Source organism: Podarcis gaigeae, assembly GCF_964106915.1.
Source record: "Podarcis gaigeae genome assembly, chromosome: 4".
NCBI classification, from domain to species: Eukaryota; Metazoa; Chordata; class Lepidosauria; order Squamata; family Lacertidae; genus Podarcis; species Podarcis gaigeae.
In genome coordinates, this window is record NC_139677.1 from 73,243,298 (window position 1) to 73,266,088 (window position 22,791).

The 22,791-nt window shown below is 40.7% G+C and overlaps 2 protein-coding genes across 2 annotated transcripts; one reads left to right on the forward strand and one right to left on the reverse strand.

Annotated features, from left to right (window-relative positions):
- Positions 1 to 3,617: 3,617 nt before the first annotated feature.
- Positions 3,618 to 17,019, reverse strand: CEP97 (centrosomal protein 97). Its single transcript, XM_083736396.1, has 11 exons — positions 16,892 to 17,019; positions 14,179 to 14,321; positions 13,282 to 13,440; positions 12,325 to 12,426; positions 11,685 to 11,798; positions 9,919 to 10,085; positions 8,412 to 8,576; positions 8,017 to 8,147; positions 5,594 to 6,371; positions 5,035 to 5,110; positions 3,618 to 4,710 (listed from the first exon to the last, which is right to left on the reverse strand). The coding sequence occupies exons 1-11, from the start codon at positions 16,956 to 16,958 to the stop codon at positions 3,991 to 3,993; spliced, it is 2,622 nt and encodes an 873-aa protein (XP_083592522.1). The 5' UTR covers positions 16,959 to 17,019; the 3' UTR covers positions 3,618 to 3,990.
- Positions 17,020 to 17,221: 202 nt separating this feature from the next.
- On the forward strand, positions 17,222 to 21,879 carry RPL24 (ribosomal protein L24). Its single transcript, XM_083737539.1, has 6 exons — positions 17,222 to 17,284; positions 17,415 to 17,490; positions 18,187 to 18,297; positions 19,446 to 19,582; positions 20,796 to 20,859; positions 21,752 to 21,879. Exons 1-6 carry the CDS (start codon positions 17,280 to 17,282, stop codon positions 21,830 to 21,832), a joined length of 474 nt encoding a protein of 157 aa, XP_083593665.1. The 5' UTR covers positions 17,222 to 17,279; the 3' UTR covers positions 21,833 to 21,879.
- Positions 21,880 to 22,791: the final 912 nt, after the last annotated feature.

Here is a 22,791-nt window from a genome sequence, read left to right on the forward strand (position 1 = left end):
GGCTTCAACCTTCCTCTCCTCGCTTGCCCCCAATATCTCCAAAGGGTCCGCCAACACAATGGAATAGATTTTGGAGGATGTCTGTTGTACAAGTGGAACAGCAGAGGTGGATATAACCTACTTTGTTTATAACTACTGACTGACCTATGATTACCAATAGGCCATATTCTCAGATTCTCTCCTTCACCAGTTGTACTACTAGCTTCCTTTCTGCTGCTGTGCATCACAATTCCCTTTTCCTCCTTTACAATTATGGTAATTCACAAGAAAGCAGAGCAGCTGCAGAACTAGAAAAAAGTTGCTCTTCCTGTTTCATCTCCCAGTTCTCAGTCTGACATCCTGCAACAAACACCACACTGACATAACCAGCCTCACAATTAAGTGAACCAGCTAATGCAAAGATGGCATTTGACTTTATTAAAGTTTAACTCAGACTTTTACATATTTGACAGCTGATCATATAAATGTAACACACCTTTTAAGGATGCAGTGATAGAAAAGGAACCAGATTGTTATGTAAATTTGAGTACTTTTAACACTTACTCTTCCTTCCCCATGAGAAAACAAGAATTTTTGTGATCCTGTTTAATCTACATAATGCCACAATTTTTCTGCATATATATATATATTCCAAATGACACATAACCCTGCAGACTAGTCTCCCTGCCCCAAATGCTCATAATTAGCTTTTATGCTCTATGTAAGCAAAACATACTGGTATTGTTCAGTATGACAAAGCTCAGAAAGTTTACACACTGGTATATACTGTGAATGTCTTAACATGCTAAAAGCCTTTTCATTGTTACATGTCGACATCAACATACAAGCAAAATTAAATCTAAATGTATTTAATACAGTTAACTGAAAAGTGTTTGTGCATATGATTTTCAAGCTCCACTGTCATAGATAAACTATCAAAATTCTGAGGATTCTCTGAAAATATGATTTTCTGTGGCATCAGCTCTCTTACAAAATGTACCTTACATTTTGCACCTACAAAATGTATTATCTTCCTCAGGATGCTTTTGAACAGCCTATTGCAACCAAGTCTGGTCAGGCATTTCACCAGATTACAAGCAGAGAAAGAGTTCTCATGTTTCAAGCTGGACACGGCCAACCCATTTCACTGTCAATGAGACCGTTAGATTGCATCCAGACAATATTCCATTGTAGCATGAAAGCACTCCAGTGTAACTATTGGGCAGCCAGTGAGGCACTTGTCAAAATGTCATGACACAGGCCAGACTTTAGTAAGTGATCAAAATAGCTTTGGGCAGCAACCAGTGCTGTCCATGTGCAAGCAGAACGGACTTCAACCCATTATGAGGTGGGGCTTACTTTTTTCTTTCTTCCCCCCTGCAGTCCCCCCCCCAAATGCCCCCCAACCTGCTCCAGAGGTTTGGAGGTCCTCTGGGGCAGATCAGGTGGCGTGGCCATAGGAGAAGAGAAAGCTGTATTTTACAGGCGAAGTCTGCTCAAGTGGCATTTGATTTCACCTTTGCTTTTCAGATACATGCTTTGTGAATTTAACATTCTCTTTTGATGGGGGTCATTCCAGCACATCTCATGGAATTTTTTTGGACATAGCAGGAAATAGTTTAAAAATTCTAGGTATACTGCAATATTCTGTGAGAATTTTTACTTAACTGGGCCAAGGTTGTAACACTGCAAGCTTCTAAAGTGTTGAGTCATTCAACACTTGCAGCTTTCTAATGGAAGACAGATTTCATTAACCCAGCTGGAAGGCAGATGTGCTTTGTTCCTTTATTCATTATAATATGCAGATATTATAATTCACAACGATAGTTAAAAAATGTTCAAAATTAAGCTAACTGATTTAAAAGGGCGAAGTTCAAGTGCGTGCTTAAAATTCTCCCATTAAAACTAATGGGACCTAAAATACATAACTATTTGAATTGTGCCTAGTGTTTTTAGACCTCTCTCTCTCTCTCTCTCTCTCTCTCTTGCACAAAACAGGCATTTAGCCAATTAACTACATGCCTGCAGCCCTTCTTGATGCATTGGTCCTGTGCCTACAGGAATTAATTTAATCTAATGACCTATAATCAAAACAGACAATATAAATTCCTATGGGGGGAGTTATAAAATGAAAAGCAGTTATGTGGCTGTGATGTCAGTTCAAGACCCCTTAAACAAATGCTCAAATGAAATCTATTAGATCTTACATTGCGTATCACTCCATTCTTGCATTCTAAAATACATGATGGTACACCTTGAAGCGATAGGCATTTACTTTTATAAAATGTCTATCCATATGTACGTGGCAAAATAATTCCTCCATTTTTGAAGTTGACACATCATTTTTCAGACAGCCTATAACAGGAGTGGCATACTGAATCCTCACCTCACCCATGGGCCACTCTGACAGGTCAGCACAGCTGTGCACCAGTCAGTCACCAGTCATCATGATGACATCAGGTGACAACATCAAAGTTATCGATTTGAATCCAAACCGTGCCTACAAACAGACGAAGTGGAACTGTCTGTTGGCACCCATCACCTGATTAGGACTGTCCATTTACCAAGGAACAATTGGGAATGTTCTCAAGCATTCCTACCATCAGATGTGGATTAGGTAGGTGTGGTTTTGTGGGAGGGAACAACCTCATAGGCCAAATTAGAGGGCCATACCAGGCCTCCTTAGGCTCACAGACCAGAGGTTCCCCACCACTATGCACAATCTTTGTTCAGGAATTAAACAATATTGCTTGGGTAGTGGTGGTACAAATCACTATCTCATCTGAATTCTTCCAAGTCTTATGAATAAAAGTGCCTATTTACCACTTCTGGCAGTAACTATTCATAATAATTTTGAAAACCTGTCAAGGAGTTTACACCTGTAGAAACCAGTAGGATTTGTGTGTCAATCTCGACAGTTGCAACCGGAAAAGGGAGAGCTTCCAAGTCTCCATTAATGCAGGAAACCCCTAGATCCTGACACTGTCTAGATCTATCAATGTCTTAGGTCCCAGCTAGGGTGCAGAAAATGATTTGAACCAAGACATCTCCTAAGATAAAGTGGCAAACTACACCCTAAACTTCAGATGCTGCAGCACCAAGACATGCTTGTGCTAAAATAGCTGAAGTAGTATCCTATAAACAGTTAATAACCATGGTCATATTACCTTCACATGTAAAAAAAGAATGTCTCAGCCACCTTTATTAAAAAAATTCCCCAGAATGTGCACTGGTGAAAGAGGAACAATTCTGTTATTTTGACCTTCGGAATGCAGTGCTAGCACTGCAACTTTCTTTCCAAGAATACTGCAGCCCTTGAAAGCTCCTAGCAAGCTCTGTGGTGTCATACAGAAACTCCCCATCATGGCAAATCCTCTTAGATAAAAGACCCCTATGATAGGACTCTGTGATAAATGGACCTCAAGCAACCATGTTTCTAAACTATTTCATCTTTCTTTTCTTTTTTTAAAAAAGATGACTTATAAATGAAAAAAGGCTGGCGAATAAAATATCCAAGCTATGGCTTAGTACCTGAGTTTAAGTATACATTTTCAAACTGTTGGTCAAAATACTTAAAAATTATTGACTGTGAATGTCTTAACCTTGTATAGCCATCAAATTATAAGTACTCAATGTAACTATTTCAATTACTCCCATTGGTTTATTAAAATGAAGATAATAACACACATGTATGCTTAGTATTTTGGGAAAAGAGAACTGCTTAGTTCACGTAGTAAGGTAATAAGAAAAGTAGTTAGAGTCTTCAAAATTATATTTCATAAAAACCTGTTCAGATCACATAAAAAGTTAAGTGCATCATGTCCACTGTAGTGAAACAAACTTGTTACAGATTAACACAGTGTCAGTCAGAGGTTAGATTATTAGCAAAACTATTCACAACCTAAGATGCTTTAACAGCACAGGAGCACAAGTCTCCAAAAATGTATAAAAATCTCATACAAACAACAATAACAAAAACATATTAATGTGGCTTTTCTAACGGAATACCTGCTACACGGGTATGCTAACAGGAAGTGCCTGGAAAGAAGAGTCACAGTCTGTCTGTTTTCCATCTGGCCTTTCTGCATTCAAATTGCAGATTTCTGGCTGACCAGTTCCACCTTGTCCCGATGCAAGCACCTCTTGGGAGCCTGATGTAGCATTGCATAACACAGCTGGGTCTTCTGATGAGGCAGCTGTATTCGGCCTGCAACTGCCTGTTCCATTGCTGCAACTTGTCTTGTCATCATTATCTAGCTGCTCAACCGATTTTAAATACTGCTGGATAAGACTACTGCTGTCTTGCTCACTGTTGAAACTCTCTTTACAACATTCCTCGTGGTCCAGTTCAATCTCCTCAGCTGCTAAAGGGCACTCGGAAAGAGAATCTTCACATGGTTTGACCGTTTTGAAAGAATCCTCTAGAGAGCCGTCACCATTTACTTCTGCCACGTTTTCTCCACAGCACTGAGATTCATGAAGGCAGTTCTGGTCAGTCACACAGGAATGGAACCCCGAGTCAGGAAATTCTGGCAAACATTTCTGATGACAAGCCTCAGTAGCTGAAACGAACCAAGTTGAACTGCCGACAGGAGAAGGTACTTGGTTTCGTCCAGGCGAGTCTATATGGACCTTGAAGGGACCCAAAATGCTTGATGAAGGAGTATTATGCTGCCGGAAAGTAGTGAGATGTGAGTTCACTGAAAGTTGCCACTCCTGGATGCATCTAACCTGCAAATACCACACAAAAGGAAATGTTATCATTTCAATTAGACTTATATGCGCGTCATGTGCCACCATATTTATAGTTTCATATGAAAGAGCAATATTAAGAACTGCATGCTGTGTGAGGTGACCCTTAAGTTACAATCCTATTGACACTTCCTTGAGAATAAGTCCCACTAAACTCAACAAAACTTGCTTCTGAGTAGAGAGGCACTATAAATCATGTAAACTATCCAACATGGTACATATATCTCTTCAGCTTATTTGCTTAGTGAGCCATGGTTTTTATTAACACAAAGTCAGAAAATGATTTAGAAATGATATTTTTACCTGGTCCCAAAGGAATTTTACAGCTTCCTCTTGCACAAGTCTTTGAAGTTTCTCCTCATCTTTTTCCTTTCTTAATCTACATATGGTAAACATATAAATATATATGATTTTATAAATAAATTTAAACAATTTGCTGCAGTACTTGTTATGCATTTTATCAGCAGTTTGGTGGACTCTGCATTGGATCTGTATGGGTGAACTTTTGAATCTTCTGACCACAGTAAAACCCTTATCTTTTACTAATAATTTTTGAAGAGAATGACTCTTTCTGTATATAATTATATTAATGTAATTCTTCAGAGCAGATTGTACCTTCTATTACTTCTAAGACCTCCTGAAGCTGATGGGTTATTCAATTTTCTCCCACCTTGCTCCAAACAAAGAATTAGAGACATTAGAGAATTACAGTCCCCATCAACTGAGGGCAGACGCTACACCTCCTAAACACTCCTACTGTGCTTGTTACATTGTTAGCAGTTAGATAAGTCAATATTTCTATTTAGTCTCAAAATTGTAATTACTTCCAATTTGAAAACGAAGTAATTACAAGCTAACTTACTTGTCTACTTCTTCAGTTAAATGTATAATGTGTTCCTGCATTCTACCAAGTCGAATTTCATAACGCACTTCCTTAGCTCTGGGATGGTAGTTCCTTGTGTAAAATCCTCTCCAACAGGCTTGAATCTTGGTGGCTGCTCTGTTCATTTCTTCAAGCATATCTGACTTTTGGATTAAAGTAGCAGTTGCGCTAGCAGGCAATTCTTCTGGATATTTGGCAGGGAAAACAGTTTTGATAACACCCTCTTCCAGAGTATGTGATCGCTTGAGGTCACTGTGCTCAACATGGTCTTCAGAGGATACTTGACAACTGCTAATGCTAGCAGAAAGAGTAGCGGTGGCTGCTGACAAACTAGAAGTGGGCGATAGTCCTTCCTCTTGATCCTCATTTTGAGTTTCCACAGCCTCTGCTGATTTGATGGCACATTCCCCAAGAATCACAGAAGTCATTTCCTGCATTCCTTTTTTATTAACCTCTTTTATAAATTCAAAGTCAGCATCCTCCATACCTTCTGTCTCAATATTAATTCTGTGAAGTCTCAGTTCTGCAGTAGTAGGAGACACTGGGGAGAGGCCAGACGCAACAGGCATAAAAGTAGACTCTGAGGATAGAAGACTACTGTTCAACTTGTCCTCGTCAGTTTGCATGTCATCCAGGTAGAGATCTCTAGAAATACTTATTTCAGTTTGCGGTGATGAGGGGAAAACATTTTTAACTGCATAGGAATGATCATCATTTGACTTTGTTGCTACCCATGTATTCTTTTTGATAACAGGTTCTGGAAAAGGGTAAGAAGACAAACACTTAACTAGGCAGCAACATAACCATTTAGGTCTCCCCTGTATACCTAAGGAACCTCTGTAGAGCATGACTGAGTGACACCCCCCCCCCCCCCGCTTCCTGCTAGCCATCACCTTAGTACGCAACATGTCTGTCCATTCCATTAATTGGATGAAAGGTGGGATTGTCAGTACCATGTGCATCTGCAGGGATGCAGAGGTGGGGAAAGAGCTTAACACTGTCTGATGGGAGTCTTCTCTTGTGCGTATGGGCAACAGAGCATCTTGGAAGCCTTCCAACATGCCACCACACACTAATATGACCAACAGCCATATAAATCAACAGGCTTGGTGAAATGGCTAGGGTCACCAAGGAATAGGCATGGGGTCGGCAAGGCATGGGCATGGGCCAGATCACTCCTGCGGAGAACCTCCGTGGGCTGGGCTGGTGCAGCATGACACTGGAAACTGCGCCTGCGCAGAAGCAATTTTCGGTGTCTAGGCATGCGCAGAAGTGATTTTTGGCACCACAGACATGCGCAGATGCAAATTCCAGAGCTGCAGAAGAAAGTCCCGGTGCCGCACCAGTTTAGCGCAGCATGCAGGGACTCGCCAAATGGGCAGCTTAGTTTGGGGGCGGCTCATGTGCTGGTTAAGCAACCCTTATGGGCCCCTTAGGTTGCCGGCCTCTGGAATAGGCTAAACTCTCACCTCAAGAGGTGTCTTTGAATGTCGTTCTTTAGGCTTTCACCCGTAAAAATGCATGGTTGCCAATGAAATTAAAATTCATCCACCCTACCTTTCTCCAACGAATGTGTGGAGAATGCATGGAGAATACCCATGCATTGGTGGGTGTAAAACCAAGGCTGCATTAAGCAGGAAAGAGTTAGGAGTTACTTATTACTGCATAGCTGCAGAACAGAACTGTATACAGTGGAACCTCGGATTGCGAATGTGATCATTGCGGGAGGCACGTTAGCAACCCACAGTGTTCACAACCTGCAGCGTCGCGTCTGCACACACACGGGTCGCAATTCTGTGTGATTTAGCGCTTATGCGCATGCACTGAAACCCGGAAGTAACCCGTTCCAGTATTTCCGGGTTTGGCGCGATGTGCAACCAGAAAATGCATAACCTGAAGTGTCTGTAACCTGAGGTACCACTGTAGTATTGAGCTGAAGTAAGTGAATGGATCTCTCTGTCTATTTGGATCTCTACAGTTTAACCTCTAAGATCAGATAATAGTTCATGATGCACTAGGATCTCTTAAGTTTATGTAGATCGTGTGTTTGACTTATCTTGTATTTTGATACAATACACACTCTACACTCTGGAAAGGCTGACAACGGGAGAGCAAGAAGACTCCAATGCTCTGCAGGACTACGCTGCTGGAGCTGAGCATGATCTACTGATCACATTGTTCAAGGTGTGATATCTTAAACACTATCTCTGTCTAACCCAGAATCCCGGTCTTTAGAACCCTTTTTCCTTTCAATTTCAACTCCATCTCTGCTTCCCTAGTTTCATTATTTCAAGTCATAAGGTTCTGCCATCCTCTCTCTCCACCAGCTCCTGCTGGATATCAGTATATTAGACAATGGGCTCATCATCACAAACAGTATTACAGAAGCCCATGAATCTTACCACTTTCAGTCATTTGTGGCCTGTGAACAGGGCTGTTTGGCTCACTGGTAGCAGGCTGCCCTTTATGCAAAGTTGAAGATACAGGTGGCTCATCAGCTTGGCTTTGGTACATTAGTTGCCTCTGGTGCAACCTAAAGACACGGAGTTGAGACTGGTTTTGTTAAAGCATCAATGCCAGAGTGGCTCTAAACCAACAGCAAAATATCAGCCAAGAGCCTGGTGCACAAGTCTTTCTGCAAACCAGTTCCTTTGAGTCCAAAACAACAACAGTTAGGGTTGATAGTGCCGGGTCTGAAGCTGTCAAAATTAACTGGTTATCCTTTTATTCTTTCTGCCACAAAATAACAATTACTTTGTTAAAATTCCCAGCTGTTGACAAAAGATAATGTTCTTACCTTTGCTTATGTAGTATTTTTTCCAGTTTAGCATCCTCTGCAGTTTGGAGCCCAAACATACTAGTAAGAGGACAAACACTGGCAAGATACTGTACTAATTGAATGTGCTGGCCTGGCCGAAACGATCTTCCCTTTCCTTGACTGTAAAGCCATTCTGCTTTCAAGCTAGAGGGAAGAACAATCACCTTGAAAAGAAATATTCTTGGTGAACATTTATAAAATGCTTTTGCACAAAACACTGCAATAAAAATAAAGAGTTTAACCAAAATTGATAAGAAACACCATGCCCAAACGATCAGGGTGCCAAAACTGAGTCTCACAACATCACTTTCTGAAATTGACCCTTGTGAAAGGACTGGAAGCACCACAAAACAGTGTCTGGCAGCCCAGAATGATGGTATCAATCGCCACAGAGAGGTTTAGCAGAACCAAGGAAAAACTACTCCCCTTTTCTGTCTCCTTGCACAGCAGTTGTCTGCCAAAGTGATCCAAGCTGTTTCAGTTTCAACTCCAGGTCCAAAATTGGATTGAACCTATGTAAAATTGAAGTCTATGTAATCCATTTCCTCCAGGGACCCCTGGAGCTAAGAAGCCACCACACACCTAAGAACCTTGCCCAAGAATGGCATATTGGAGTCTTGGAGGAAATTATCCAGTGGGATCCAGTGGGGGTCCCCCTACCCTGACCAAGGTCCCACAAGAGCCAGTAAGTCATTTACCACCCTTGCGCTGTCAACCAGACCTCATCTGGCTTCTTTAATCAATAAGGTGGGCAAAGATCCAGTGCACTGGTGGACAATTTCTTACTTCTTCTTCTTCTTCTTCTTCTTCTTATTATTATTAATTGAATTTATATACCACCCTATAGCCAGGGGTCTCAAGGCGGTTCACAGAATACTACAAAGATGTTGTCTACATTCTGGGGTTGTATAAATTTATCAAAACAGGAGATACCAAAGCTACATCACTAGGATCTGCTATTCCACTGACATTCAAGACATAATGGATGATAGTGATTTTATTCTCAAAGTGTCTAACAAAGTTGTCAAAGCAGGCAGATGGGTAATCCAACTCAAAATAGACTCAGAATAACTCTAGATGCAATGGTGGTGGAATAAAGTAACAGCAATAGCAGATGTTTATACACTGTAAGCAAAAGTAGCCAGTAATGCAATTAAATTTAATAAAACACAAACATACAGAATAGTACAGTGGTCCCTCGCAATACGAAAATAATTCGTTCCGCGAGTCTTTTCGTCTTGCGAAGCACGGTCCGTCGCAACTGCGGCTCTATAAGCGGCTTTAGGAAAAAAGCGAACAAACTCGCAAGACGTTTTCGTCTTGCGAAGCAAGCCCATAGGGAAATTCACCTTGCAAAGTGACGCAAAAACCGAAAAACCCTTTCGTCTTGCGCATTTTTCGTTTTGCGAGGCATTTGTCTTGCGGGACACCACTGTATGCTACTTCCATTTAGTCAGATTCAATCCAGTGACCTTCAGTTTCTTACCTTTCTTTCTGAGATATCACATAGCCATCAAGGACTTTAAGATTGAGACACCAACTGACAATATATGGCCTATAATCAAATCCTGGGATGGAAGGTGTGGCCATCACACAGGGATTGTTCATTATTGACAGTTGCTCTAGCTCAGTAAAGGAAGCCAAGAACGAAATCTGAAAGCAAACAATAGCTTTGTTGATAAATTGAAATTTTCCTGTGTTCAGCAATTTGCTTTCATGGGATAAACAACAGCATGGCACATTCAGCCACATTTTTCATACACAATGAGCTATTTGAGGGTGGAAAGAAGAAAAAATGACTTGCTTCTTTCCATTCAGAGCAGCTCTTTTCTCTTTGTTCTGTGTGTGTCTCAAAACTTACATTGTTTGTAATGGATTTTTTTCAGAGATTAGCTTAACAGTATATAAATTAATGCTACTACTCACCAATATGCAACCTACAGCCCTAATCTAGTTCAATTCCCTGTCCTCAGACAGAATAGCACATACCTAAGATTTTCTCAATAGATACCTATCAAAGCTTTTTAACCTATTGAATTGAACTATGCATGGTCATAATCATATTGACGTCTCAAAGCATAAATGATTTTGCTTAATTACAAAACATTCACAACATATAGGAAACCTAATTTCAGAATACTTTAGAGTTCAGACACTGACAACCCTTGTCTAGACCTGAAATTGACATTGGTTAAGGGGAGAGGACATGAAAAATATTTGGAGAGAGAGAAAAAGGTTTAAATATTTTCATAAGGACATCTGATGGCTTCAGATAATGAGGAGATTCAGGAAGTTAGCATTCCGCCTGGTTGCTGTTGCAGGAGAGCAATAATTAATAAGAGGCAGCAGGGTCCAACTGCTGTTTGACACTTCTTACCCTCAAATCATGTTTTAGTTGTAGGAGGCAGTTATGAGTTACTGGTCTCTGCAGCCACAGCAGGCGCTGTGATTCTCCCATGGTTTGACTTTACCCCTGGAGGAGCTCTCCACTGTCTCTCGAAACAGAGGGATGCCAGCAATCACATGGAGGGAAAAGTGGAACAGAAAGGTCCACTTGATCTATTCACCTGGGAGACTGGCTGCCATTTGGGTCCTTTCCTACCTGAACCATCTGCATTCAAGCTGCCAATTATGAGAGCTATCTAATGTTAGGAAATAGGGCCTCTACCATTTCACCTCCTCCTTTCCTTTTGGGTTGGATCTATTTGGCTTTAAGCTTGCAGACAGGAGCTTTTTAGTCTTTGTACAGTGCTTTATACATTTTATGTACTTTAACACTGATTTTTTGTTGTTGTTATCAACAGATTCAGGCAGGGACACTGTACAACAGGCATAGGCAAACTCAGCCCTCCAAATGTTTTGGGACTACAACTCCCATCATACCTAGCTAACAGGACCAGTGGTCAGGGATGATGGGAATTGTAGTTTCAAAACATCTGGTTTGCCTATGCCTGCTGTACAACAAAGAAACTTAATGTGAATTACTACCAAAAGAGAATCTGTCCCTCATAATGCCTTTTGCCTTTCTGGAGTAAATGTTTAATAATGACTAATTATTATTGTTTATTTGCTTTAGTAGCTGACACTGCGCTACCAGCAGCTACTTTGTATGGAGTCCCATATTGTTATGGATACAAGTAGGAAACTAAAAATGTAGTGAAGGAAACTTAGCTGAATATAAGACAAAGTTGCAAGTAAAGCATTCTCAAAATATGTACAGTATTCAGTTTTGTTGACAAATGGTATTCTTACCTCATTCAAGTCTCTGATTTCATTTTCTGCCAATGAAAGAATACCCAGACTTTGAGGCAAGCAAGCAGGTGCTGTACGCAATGATGTTATGATATTTCCATGCAGTAACAGAGTCTTAAGAGACAGTATAGGAGAAAAATGCAATATGTACTCATTTGTTTAAATAACATATATGAATTCCTTCAAACATTCAAAAAGGCATCATTACTAAACATGCCTTTGTTAAATAGTGTAAACATAAAATTTAAAATGACTGGCAATAGAGGCTTTAAAAAATATTAGAGGAAATGTTTTAACAAAAAGGCATTTGCCTTTGGTTTAAGTGGAAGCTAGTTTACACATTAATTCTAGTGAAACTAATTGACAAATTAGCCATGACTTTCCCTTAATTTCAGTGGGTCTAAAATGTGACTAACTTCCTTCAGTTTTAAAGGGATTGATAGCTCAGAACTTCAGCATTACACTTGAAAGAGCTGTACAACACAATCCTGTTCATGTTTACCAAGAAGTAAATCCCACTGAATTCAGTGGAACTTAATCCCAGACAAGTGGTTATAGGACTGCAGCCTTAATGAAAAACAGCCCTCTCCTCTCAGCAAAGAAAACACTTCAATCCAACCTGCAACTGAACCGCATTCACCTTTAACAATAATAGCTTGGAGATATCTCCTATCTGGGATATATTGTTGTCCGACAAATCAAGATGTTGAAGAGATGTGCAGGTATTGATCTGGTCTATAGTCTACAGGAAGAGAAAATATTTTGTAGCATTATGAAACATCATAAATTATGCATGTTTCTGAACAAACCATCCACAAAAAGAGATTGCATCAGCCATAGAACTTCCTCCCCAAATTGAACACTGTCTTAAACTAACACCTATTTTTTAAAGCAGGACTGGGGCAATAAAGGAGGATAAATGTGACGGCTATGGGGGCAGGAGAAGTAGAGAGAAATAAAGTAAAAGGGACACAAAGGTAGGATGAGGATGTGATGCAGACTGCTCTGGAAACAGCAGAAAGACAACATTTAGTTTTTGAAACCACTGAAAGGTAACACATTTTACTTTTTTTTAGGGAAGCAAGATATTCTGGTTTTAAAATATGACACCTATTTAGAACATTTGCACCTTGCTTTTCCCTCTAAATGTTCAAGGTGATTCACAATAAGAACCATAAGATATCACAAAAATTAAAGATAAAACACAGTAACTAAACAAAATAGCAAGCCAAGAGATTAAAAACAGTTAAGACGGTAACAATGAAATTTCATATAACGCCCCCCCCCCATAAAAGCCCTCCCCTTTCCAAGAGCAGCATATATGCCTGGTGATAGTTAGCCTTTAAAGGTCTTTTAAAAATGAAAACTTTTTACATCGCAGCAGGTGGTCAATGAGAAGGAGAACCAAAGATGATTGTGGGATTGCGGGAGAAAATGAAAAAAAACAAACAAAAAATAAAGTCTGGGTGTGACAGCAGAACAGGTCATTTCCCTTTTCCCACTGAAATGTGAGTTCAGAACTGACAGGAGGACCTCTTAGTGTGGTGGAAAACTCATAAGAGGAAGCGGTTCTTCAGAATTATGGTATTAAGTTTACCTTCAAGTTATTTCCGGCCAGGTTCAGCCATTCCAAATGCACCAGATCCTTCAGTCCCTCTACACAGCCAATACTGTTGTGAGGCAAGTTTAATACTCGAAGCTGAGTCAGCTTTGCAACACCCATCATCCGCACCAACCGATTGTTGGCTACTGACAACTGCAAAATAACAGAGCAAAGAAAGGCCTCACTGAGGTAGGACTGCTAAAGTACCTTCCTTGGAGGAAGGCCCAGCAAACTCATTGCAGCTTAGTTCTGCATATAGGACTGAGCTATTCAGTTAGCAGAATGTAAGCCGTATGGGTTCTGACTTCACAATCTAATTACAATCTTTTCTATACTTTTCGCATGTAGGCCCAAGAAAGTTCAAATTAAAAACAATGAAAGAACACAGAAGAATTTACAGAAACAATATAAAAAGCAATGAGAAGGGATTAAAAGTCATTTAAGGCATAAGAGGATGGACCTCCCCGGTTTCCTTGAAGAATAAAGGCAGTATCAGGTTTAAATGTCTGGAGAGGATGTTCCACAGGACATAATCTCCGAGAGCTACGCATAGTGTCAGAAGGCCAAGTCCTCAGAACAGGGCCTTTAAAGCAGATGTTAGCTGGCAGCCAGGTTCGTGGAAGTTCAGGTGGTTCATTAAATAACCACCTCCCAAGCCACTAAAGGCATCAGAGGACAGACTTCTTTTGTTGCTTAAGAGAGTAAAGGTAGCACCAAGTGTATATGGTTGGAGAAGAAGTTGCATAGTGCTCTGAAGCTAAACAGAAGAGAATGGATTTTAAATATATATTTAACTTCACCCAAAATTATTTTCCTATGCTTTTTCCTTTAAGTATAAGGCAAGGATAACATAATAAGCACAGCACTGTATCAGAGGCATATGGAACTAACCTGCATCAGGTTCTTGCAGCTCTCCAAGTGCTCCAATTTAATTAGCTGGTTTTTATCCAAAATCAAAGTATGTATATCTGCATCACAGGCCAAAGTTGAACCCAATTTCTGTAAACCCTGGCCTGACCAATTAATCAATGAACCTAAGATAAAAGAAAAAAATGGAAGTTTTAAAAAATGCAAAACTGGGGAAAGGTACATAGTAGTCAGGTTTGAATTTCATTTTAAACAAGTGTTTAAAATTAAACTGCAGTTTCATGTGAGCACTTTCTTTACTCCTCCACATTCCTGATGCTGCCACTAGAGAGGAAATCCATCAGAGGCTGGCTTCCTGTTACATGCAACCAATGTTTCAGGTTCATTTCCTTCAATTATTGGGAAGCCAAGGTGATGTGGAGGCAGTGGCAACTAAAGTGGGAGAGTATTGACTCATGAACAAGCACATTGTACAAGCACACTGCTTGTTTGCATTAAGCCATAGTTTAAAGTATGATTTGATGTGATGCACAAACCAGCTAAAGCTTGGAAAATTCAATTTTTTTATATATTTGGAAAAGGTTTAAGAGAATGTTCACCATAAGCAACATATTTAGCAATAATGTCAAAATACTCTAATCTTAGAAGCCAATGTGAATGCTCTCTCAATTCTGTATATTTATATTTAAATGTAAAGGTGATAATAGAAAGATGAATCTTTATCCAATTATTTTTTTAAACAGAGCATTAGCACCAAAAATAAAGTTTTATCAGTATACAAAGGCTGCTATGGAAAGCCACCACTTAAATGGGTGTGGGGGGTCTGCCTCATTCATCTGGCTGCATTTCCATAAAGCCAATCTGCTTTTCTATACTCCAGTGGGTACAGAATGCTGCAGCGAGGCTCCTCACGGGGTCTCTGCCATGGGAGCATATTCACCCAGTGCTTTTCAAGCTGCACTGGCCCCCGGTGGAGTACAGGGTCAGATTTAAGGTGCTGCTTTTGACCTTTAAAGCCCTTCACGGCCTAGGACCCTCGTACCTACTGTTATGTAGTGAAGTTTCACCCTGGGCCAGCAGGGGGATACTGTATATAGTTTTCACTCAGGTCTGTAGATAGTTTTCACTCAGGTCCACGTCAGTTATTTTAGGCGGGAACTCTGGGCTGTTGTTGCTACAATGTTGACAGCCGGCTGCCTATAAAAGCAGGCCGGCTGAGCTGTTTGCAGTCAGTTCTATTCCAGCTTACGAAATAAAGAGCTATTTGGAGAAATCGCTGTGTCGTCAGCTATGTCAACCCACAACTTAACACCTACGGGACCGCCTCTCCTGGTATGCCCCACGGAGAGCCTCAAGGTCCATAAATAACAACACCCTAGTGGTCCCAGGCCCTAAAGAAGTTAGATTGGCTTCAACCAGAGCCAGGGCCTTTTCAACTCTGGCTCCGGCCTGGTGGAACGCTCTGCCTCATGAGACCAGGGCCCTGCAGGATCTGATTTCTTTCCGCAGGGCCTGTAAGACAGAGTTGTTCCGCCTGGCCTTTGGCTTGGAGCCAATTTGATTCCCTCCCCCTCTCTCTATTTTTTCCCCCTTTCTTTTCCTTCTCCTCCTACAATGAGGCTACATTTTAATATTTTAATGTTCCATTATTTTAATGTATTTTATTTTTGTTTTTAAGTTGTAACCATTCATCTTGTTTTTATTATTGCTTGTAAGCCGCTCTGAGCCCGGCCTTGGCTGGGGAGGGCGGGGTATAAATAAAAAATTATTAATTATTATTATTATTATTATTTGGTGGAATCTAGAAAATACATCCTACTAAAGGGCTGTTTTGAAATGTGAACTCCTGCTTCCCAAGGAGGACTTATATGTTCAAAATGTGCCAGGAATCACCTTGCTAATAAGATACATTCTACATATGTTAATTTCTGGTGCGCAATGTGAGGTCTTATCCAGCAAAACAATCCTCCTTCTAATTACAGGGTACTTCTGCAAACTTAAAACAATAGTATGTTAATCCCTTTTCTTGTGTGGAAAAAAATGCTGTGTAGTATTGTGCACTTTCTTGGGTGATAAAAATGTCTCATGTTATTATAGCTAGTTGATTTTTTTCCCCTGAGAAAGCCTTATAATGTAACTCGGGAATCTGAGTTTCAGCAAACCCTTTCACAGTGGAACCGTTCCCTGACTCTGAGCAATGCTGGCAACTAATACCAGAGCACCCTTCAAAATGCTAGCCAGATAACATGGGGTTATTCCATGACAGCAGCACCCTGCATGCCAACCATTGTCCTGTGTGTTTTATATGGTAGGCTGCACCTGCCCATTAGGCGCCTGCTTTATGATCAGGCATAGGAGAAGAAGATAGGTTTGGACGCGCGTCCTTTCCCTTCTACAGGTTTTCGTGCCAACGAAGCGACAGCAGAGCTTCTGGCCTCTCCTCTGAACGGCCCTGCACGGTTTCAAAAGCACCCACTCCCCACAATAGAGAAAGAGACCTGTGTTCCGCAGGGCCTTCTGGGATTTAGAGTCCAAGGCCGAACAGACTCAGGACGTTGACAAAGATACGCGGCGAGGGAAAAACTACGGCCCCCACAAGGCACCGCGCGGCAGCCCCGCAACGGTCCAAGCCTTGAATAGAGCTCTCGCCGAGTCTTCCCAACTTGGATAAAACACACACAATGAGGGGGGGGGGAGGGACAGGGGACGCCTTTAGGCACCGCGACCCGCTCCGTACCTTCCCTGACGCCCATGGCTGGCTTAGCCGCCTCCGTTTTCGCCGCCGCCGCTGGTGCCGCCGCCATACTTCCCGCTTGCTCGCAACGCTAGGCAACCGGGCAGGCTCTGGACGCTGATTGGACGGTGAAAACCACTGAGGGAAAAAACAATTTTCAGAAATAGCAGGTGGCAATAGAAGGCTCTGAAGAGGCCGCAGCGTCGCAAAGAGTGATTTTTTCGAGCATTTTAGGAAATAGACGAGCCTTCGGAGAAAGCGCAGCGCTTCCCATCATGCACCGGCACAACTCCCAGGGTGCCCCGCGCGAGTATAGAATCCGGTTTCCCATGATCCTCTCTTTCTTTTCGCCGCTGGAGTTGCCTGTGAGGGAGCTCCCGCAGCCGCCATTATGAAGTAAGGACCAGTGCCCGGCTCTAATCCGGTGCCATCCTTCGCTTGGAGAACCTGGAGAGGGGTGGGTGGCGGGGGATGCTGGCCTCGCTAATCTTTTTCCCCGTTTCGCGTTCTCTTTCTCGCAATGCAGGGTCGAGTTGTGCAGCTTCAGCGGGTACAAGATTTACCCAGGCCACGGCCGCCGCTATGCGCGTACGGACGGCAAGGTAAAGAGGAAATAAGGGGCAGAGGAATTGGGAGTAGCAGCGGGCTTGGCTAAACCCTGGAAGTAGCCAAGTGGGAACTAATGGTGTCCCAGATTCTTTATGATATAATATGATATTTCATGAGGAAGAGGAGCTGCTGTTGACTCGAGGACTTGTAAACTGATCTAAAACTGTCTTAATCTACGAGACATATATTCGTGTTATGGGAGGATTATAATGGTTTCTAAATGGTGTAAGTCTCCTTTTTCTATTCCTGAAGTGAAATCGGATAATAAATAATAATAAATAACAAGAACAACCAAAGTCCGAATAATAATCTGATTCATTCTATTTGCGTGAGAGTATTTGGCGATGTTATAAATAGAATTTAGTCCATTTGGCCAGTATGTGTTTGACTTTTTACACCTTACGGTAGTTAAAATGTTGGTGGTTTAGCATTTGAATAGAATAAATAGTACATGGCAGTATCGTATAATAAATTTCTATTCGCTCAGTAGGCCTGAGAAGGTCTGGAAAGGAGTTAATTTAATCTACAATTTGCTATTAAAACTGAATTACTGTTTCGTGAAATCATGCATGTCTAAAAAGTGTGTCACCAACATGAAAAGTTTGGAAAGCTTGTGAGCCTACATCTGGTAAATAGTACTGTATGTGTGACATGTAAAGTAAACACTTAAAATGAACTCAATGTTTCAGGTTTTCCAGTTTTTGAATGCAAAATGTGAGTCTGCATTCCTTTCCAAGAGAAACCCCCGTCAGATCAACTGGACTGTTTTGTACAGGCGGAAGCACAAGAAAGGACAGTCGGTAAGTATGTTTTGCCTCAGAAATGGACAAGGGGTTATATATACTTAAATACGCTTATGTAGCAGCAAACTTGAAGCTGTCCATTTGGCTTACTATCCACTTGGCTTACATGTGATATAGCAGCTTAGCATGTAGCATGATCTGTTCAGTTAGTCTATGGTGTTTTGTGGTAGTGTCTGGTTTTCACATAAGAGCTCTTCTGTGATGACTGAAAAGTGAATATTGTTTTGAGATAGATAGTGATAAAAAATAATACAGTATTAGGACATTGCTTTAGAGGAAAGAGGCTGATTTAATAATTGAAGTTGGTGACTAGGGTTGGAAATGGTTATTTTTAAGTGTTTTGCCTCCTGGAGCAAATGTTTTCAATAATGAACGCTTGTGGCTAGTTCTTTTAAAAAGCAGAGAACTGCTTGGTAGCACAATCCTGTACATATATATATTCTGAAGTATGTTCAGTCTTAAAGTCAAAGAAAAATAACCAACATAACATTGACTATGTGTTATTTAGAGAATATGTGAGCTTTTATGCATTCTTTGTGACAGATTTATATTGGAATCACCCTTTGATATATCCATATTTTGTCTGAAATAATTAGATGATAAAGCAGTGTCCATTAAGCACTCCTCTGGGAACGTGAAATAGACCTTAAATCTAGAAAAATTCAATGTGATTTTTTTAAATTTATATTAAATGATTTGCACCTTGCCTTTCAAGTTGGATAACAAATATAGCAACAGAATAGAAATGATGCCATATAAAAATGAATTGCAACATCAATACCCTGAGATGATTGATTCCACAAGCTGTACTTTTTTAGAGGTGGCTCTGGATGCATTTGAAGCTTAAACTGGGAAAGAATAGGTCAAAATATGTCAATGACTAATAGCAAAGAAATCGTAGCAGTTACTTAGAAGTGTATGGACGTTATCATGTTCTTCAGAGGTTTATGAAAAAGGTGTGTTCCCAATATTCTCTTCTGAATTGTGAAGAGATTTTTTTTAGTAGAGTAAGCCCTCGATTTTGGGTGTAATGGTGGGTGGGATTGCCAAAATTCCCAGATAGCACGCCCCTCTTTTTTGCCAAGTGTTTAAAGCTGAATGGGCACAAGTTGCAGGTTCTTACTGTAGTTCTCTTCATTGCTTAGGAAGAGGTACAAAAGAAACGTACCCGCCGTGCTGTCAAGTGCCATAGGGCAATTACAGGTGCCTCTTTGGCTGAAATAATGGCCAAGAGGAATCAAAAGCCTGAAGTGCGCAAAGCCCAAAGGGAACAGGCCATTAGGTGAGTAATTATAACATTTTCTTGGTTTCTATTTTTACAAGAATGCAATTATTCTAAAATGTGTTTTATTTTACTTAAAAATTATGCTGTTAATGCATAGATATTTTGTGGGGATGGGGTGGAAACAAAAGATAAATAAACAAGCCATGCAATAATCAATTAATGTAATATTAAAACACCAAATTCGCAAACACACTTAAAGGCAACTAAACCACCAGTGAATTCAGGCAGAAAACTTGTTTTCTGCTTTCATTGTGATCATTGATTGAATGTAAACAGGTGACACCTCATAGACTATCCATTTTTCACAGTTGGGTTAAATATTGGTTAGCCTGCATTTAAAAAATGTGATTGCCAGGATCTTGTCCACTCCCCAACGATGAGAAATTGTCTCCAATACCATGCTGAACTATGGAGACATTCCCAATTCCTTGCCCCAATCTCAAGAGGAGGGCTGGGGTTCATCCATGCTACACCAGTTTCAAAACATTTGGAGCCCTCACAATGGACAATGCAATACAGGCTATCTTTAGTTCTCCCAAGTTTAGGGTCTGGGATAATCCCCAAAGCCATCTATACCATTTTCGAGTGTCAGATGTAAAAGTAAGACAGACACAGGAGGGCATCAGAGGAGGAAGGGAAGGAAAGAGGGACAGTGGCCAGTGTTGTTCATGGCATGCCTGTCCATCCTTCAAGGCACCCCAGGGTGCCACGGCATACTGGTTGAAAACCACTGGTCTTGCCAATACAGTTACCTCATTCTGCTGTATTTGAAGACTAAGCTATTTCTTAATCCATTCTGGAATGTGAAAGCAATGAATTATTATTATTATTTATTATTTATACCTCGCACATGTCGCTGGGTTTCCCCTGCTACTCTGAGCGGCTTCCAACTGAATATTAAAAACAATACAGCATCAAACATTAAAAATTTCCTTAAACAGGACTGCCTTCAGTTGTCTTTTAAAAGTAAAATAGTTGCTTATTGTCTTGACATCTGCTGGGAGGGTGTTCCACAGGGCAGGTGCCACTACCAAGAAGGCCCTTGGCGCTGGACCTCTGTGTCCAGGCTGGATAGTGGGGGTGGAGATGCTCCTTCAGGTATACAGGACCGAGGCCGTTTAGGGCTTTAAAGGTCAGCACCAACACTTTGAATTGTGAATTGTGCATTTATTCTTAACACTAAGTCTGTTCCTGTAAATATCATTTACAGAGCTGCCAAGGAAGCAAAGAAGGCTAAGCAGGCTACTAAGAAAACTGTACCCTCCACAACAAAGGTAATGTTTACCCAAAGAACGGCTAAAGATGAGAAGTTGTGTGTGCTTTCTGAGTTTCCTCCTAATAGTTCTTTAAAACTCCAAAAGCAAGATATGGCCTTTAAATTTAGCATTTTTCTGTGTTGCATAATAATCTCATGAAAATATCTGTTCCAATTAATTTGCTAAATCCCTTGCACCATCCCATTTTTTATTATTTCCTGCCTTTCAGGATTTTGTACATTGGGGTTCCTTCAGTTATCCTTTGAGAAGCCCTGTTAGTTAAGGTGCAAAAGATGACACAAGTAGACCACCTAAGCCCAGAATTCTAACCATTACATCATGTTGGGGCTCTGCTCCGTGTAAACATGCATAGTAGACTATTAAGAAACCATTTGGCTGTCCTATTTTTACCTAAATTTGTTTATTAAGCATATTTGTAATTGTCCTGTATCATGTTTATCAGGGCACAAACATAATCGAAAAATAGTTCATTAATTGCTGTGGAGCAGGTAAGTGTCATATAGCCATGAGTATTGGTAGCACATGGGTCTCATTCCTATTTCTAGCTATGCAAAGTCAACACTTGAGTGATCCTTTCCATACAGGGAACAGCCACAGTAAGCTTTAAAAGAATTAAAGTGAAAGTTAGACTATTGTCTGGTTGATCCTCAGGTCTGCCAGTTTATTCAAGGGGTATAGCTCACATTCTCCTATGTTACTTCCATTGGTTGGGAATAAGATAATAGTGTTGGGTTGTCTTCCTTTATTGTCCCTGTTAAATAGCAGGCATGAATTTGTATTTTCACTTTAAACCTGGTATTTCCCTTTGTGCATTCACAATTATTGACCTAATTTACAGTGATAAATAACCAAGTAGCATATTCTCATTCATTCTTTATTCTGTTCATAGGCACCTACAAAGGCTGCGCCAAAGCAAAAAATCATGAAGCCTGTAAAAGTTTCTGCTCCTCGTGTTGGTGGAAAACGCTAACTTTTTTGACTGCTTTGGTTACATGAAATAAACATTTAACATGTAAACTGTCTGTTTCTTGGTCACTTCTGGGGATTTTGTGTAATTTTCTTACCTTAAATATTAAAAGTAATTTATACTTTGACTAGAAAGGTGGGAATAATGGCTAGAATGATAGGGAAGGATTTTTGTGGGGAAAAAACTAAAAATGCCTTTTGTAAGTTAAGAAATGCTAGTGTTTATTTTGTTACGATGCAAAAAGATGTCAGGGAACATTTAAGAAAAATTTCTATACCGCTTGATTGTAATGATAGTATAAGCAGTTTACGAAGACATAAAATAAAACATTTAAATTATCAATTTAATAACTAGTATTTAAAAAACATTCAAAAGATGAGTAAAATCCAATGGTAGCTAAAAAAGAAACTAGCTTGTATTCAAACACACCCTGATTGATTCACCTTAAATTCTACTCCACTTTACATTCTCCCTGTTATCTCTGCCTTCCTTCAATGTTTCATGTGAATCTAAAATCCACTGCAGGATGGATTAATTTAACTCCAATTTGCTGTCCATACTGCTTCATATTTTTTCTAAACAATGGTGCAAATCTTACCACAAAACCAAGTATTCTAAAAACAGAACCTCTCAAGTGGTGGGAGTACTGGTAGAGGATCCCTTTGAGCCTGGAGCGCATGGCGGAGCTGACAGGCAGCCTGGACTGGAAACAGCAGGAGAGCAGGCTCCCCTGGAGAAACCCAATCTCAGCTCCCTGGCGCCTTGAAGACTGGGTGTGCAAGGTTCACTTCTTGCACTGAGGGAACCGCCAGGTGCTGAATGATGGGTTGGAGATGCTCCTTTACGTATACAGGTCCGAGGCCGTTTAGGGCTTTCAAGGTCAACACCAACACTTAATTGTGCTCGAAAACATACCGGGAACCAAAGTAGGTCTTTCAGGGCCGGTGTTAGATTCCCATATA

Bases quoted from the DNA above. Each gene is read 5' to 3' on its own strand.
- CEP97 (XM_083736396.1), bottom strand. From the start codon at position 16,958: ATGGCGGCGGCACCAGCGGCGGCGGCGAAAACGGAGGCGGCTAAGCCA. The intron at 10,086-11,684 runs GTAAGAATACCA...GTTTGCTTTCAG, and splicing joins AAATCAGAGACTTGAATGAG to ATTTCGTTCTTGGCTTCCTT. The intron at 8,148-8,411 runs GTAAGAACATTA...CCGTGTCTTTAG, and splicing joins AAAATACTACATAAGCAAAG to GTTGCACCAGAGGCAACTAA.
- RPL24 (XM_083737539.1), top strand. The intron at 19,583-20,795 runs GTGAGTAATTAT...TATCATTTACAG, and splicing joins CAAAGGGAACAGGCCATTAG to AGCTGCCAAGGAAGCAAAGA. The intron at 20,860-21,751 runs GTAATGTTTACC...TTCTGTTCATAG, and splicing joins CTGTACCCTCCACAACAAAG to GCACCTACAAAGGCTGCGCC.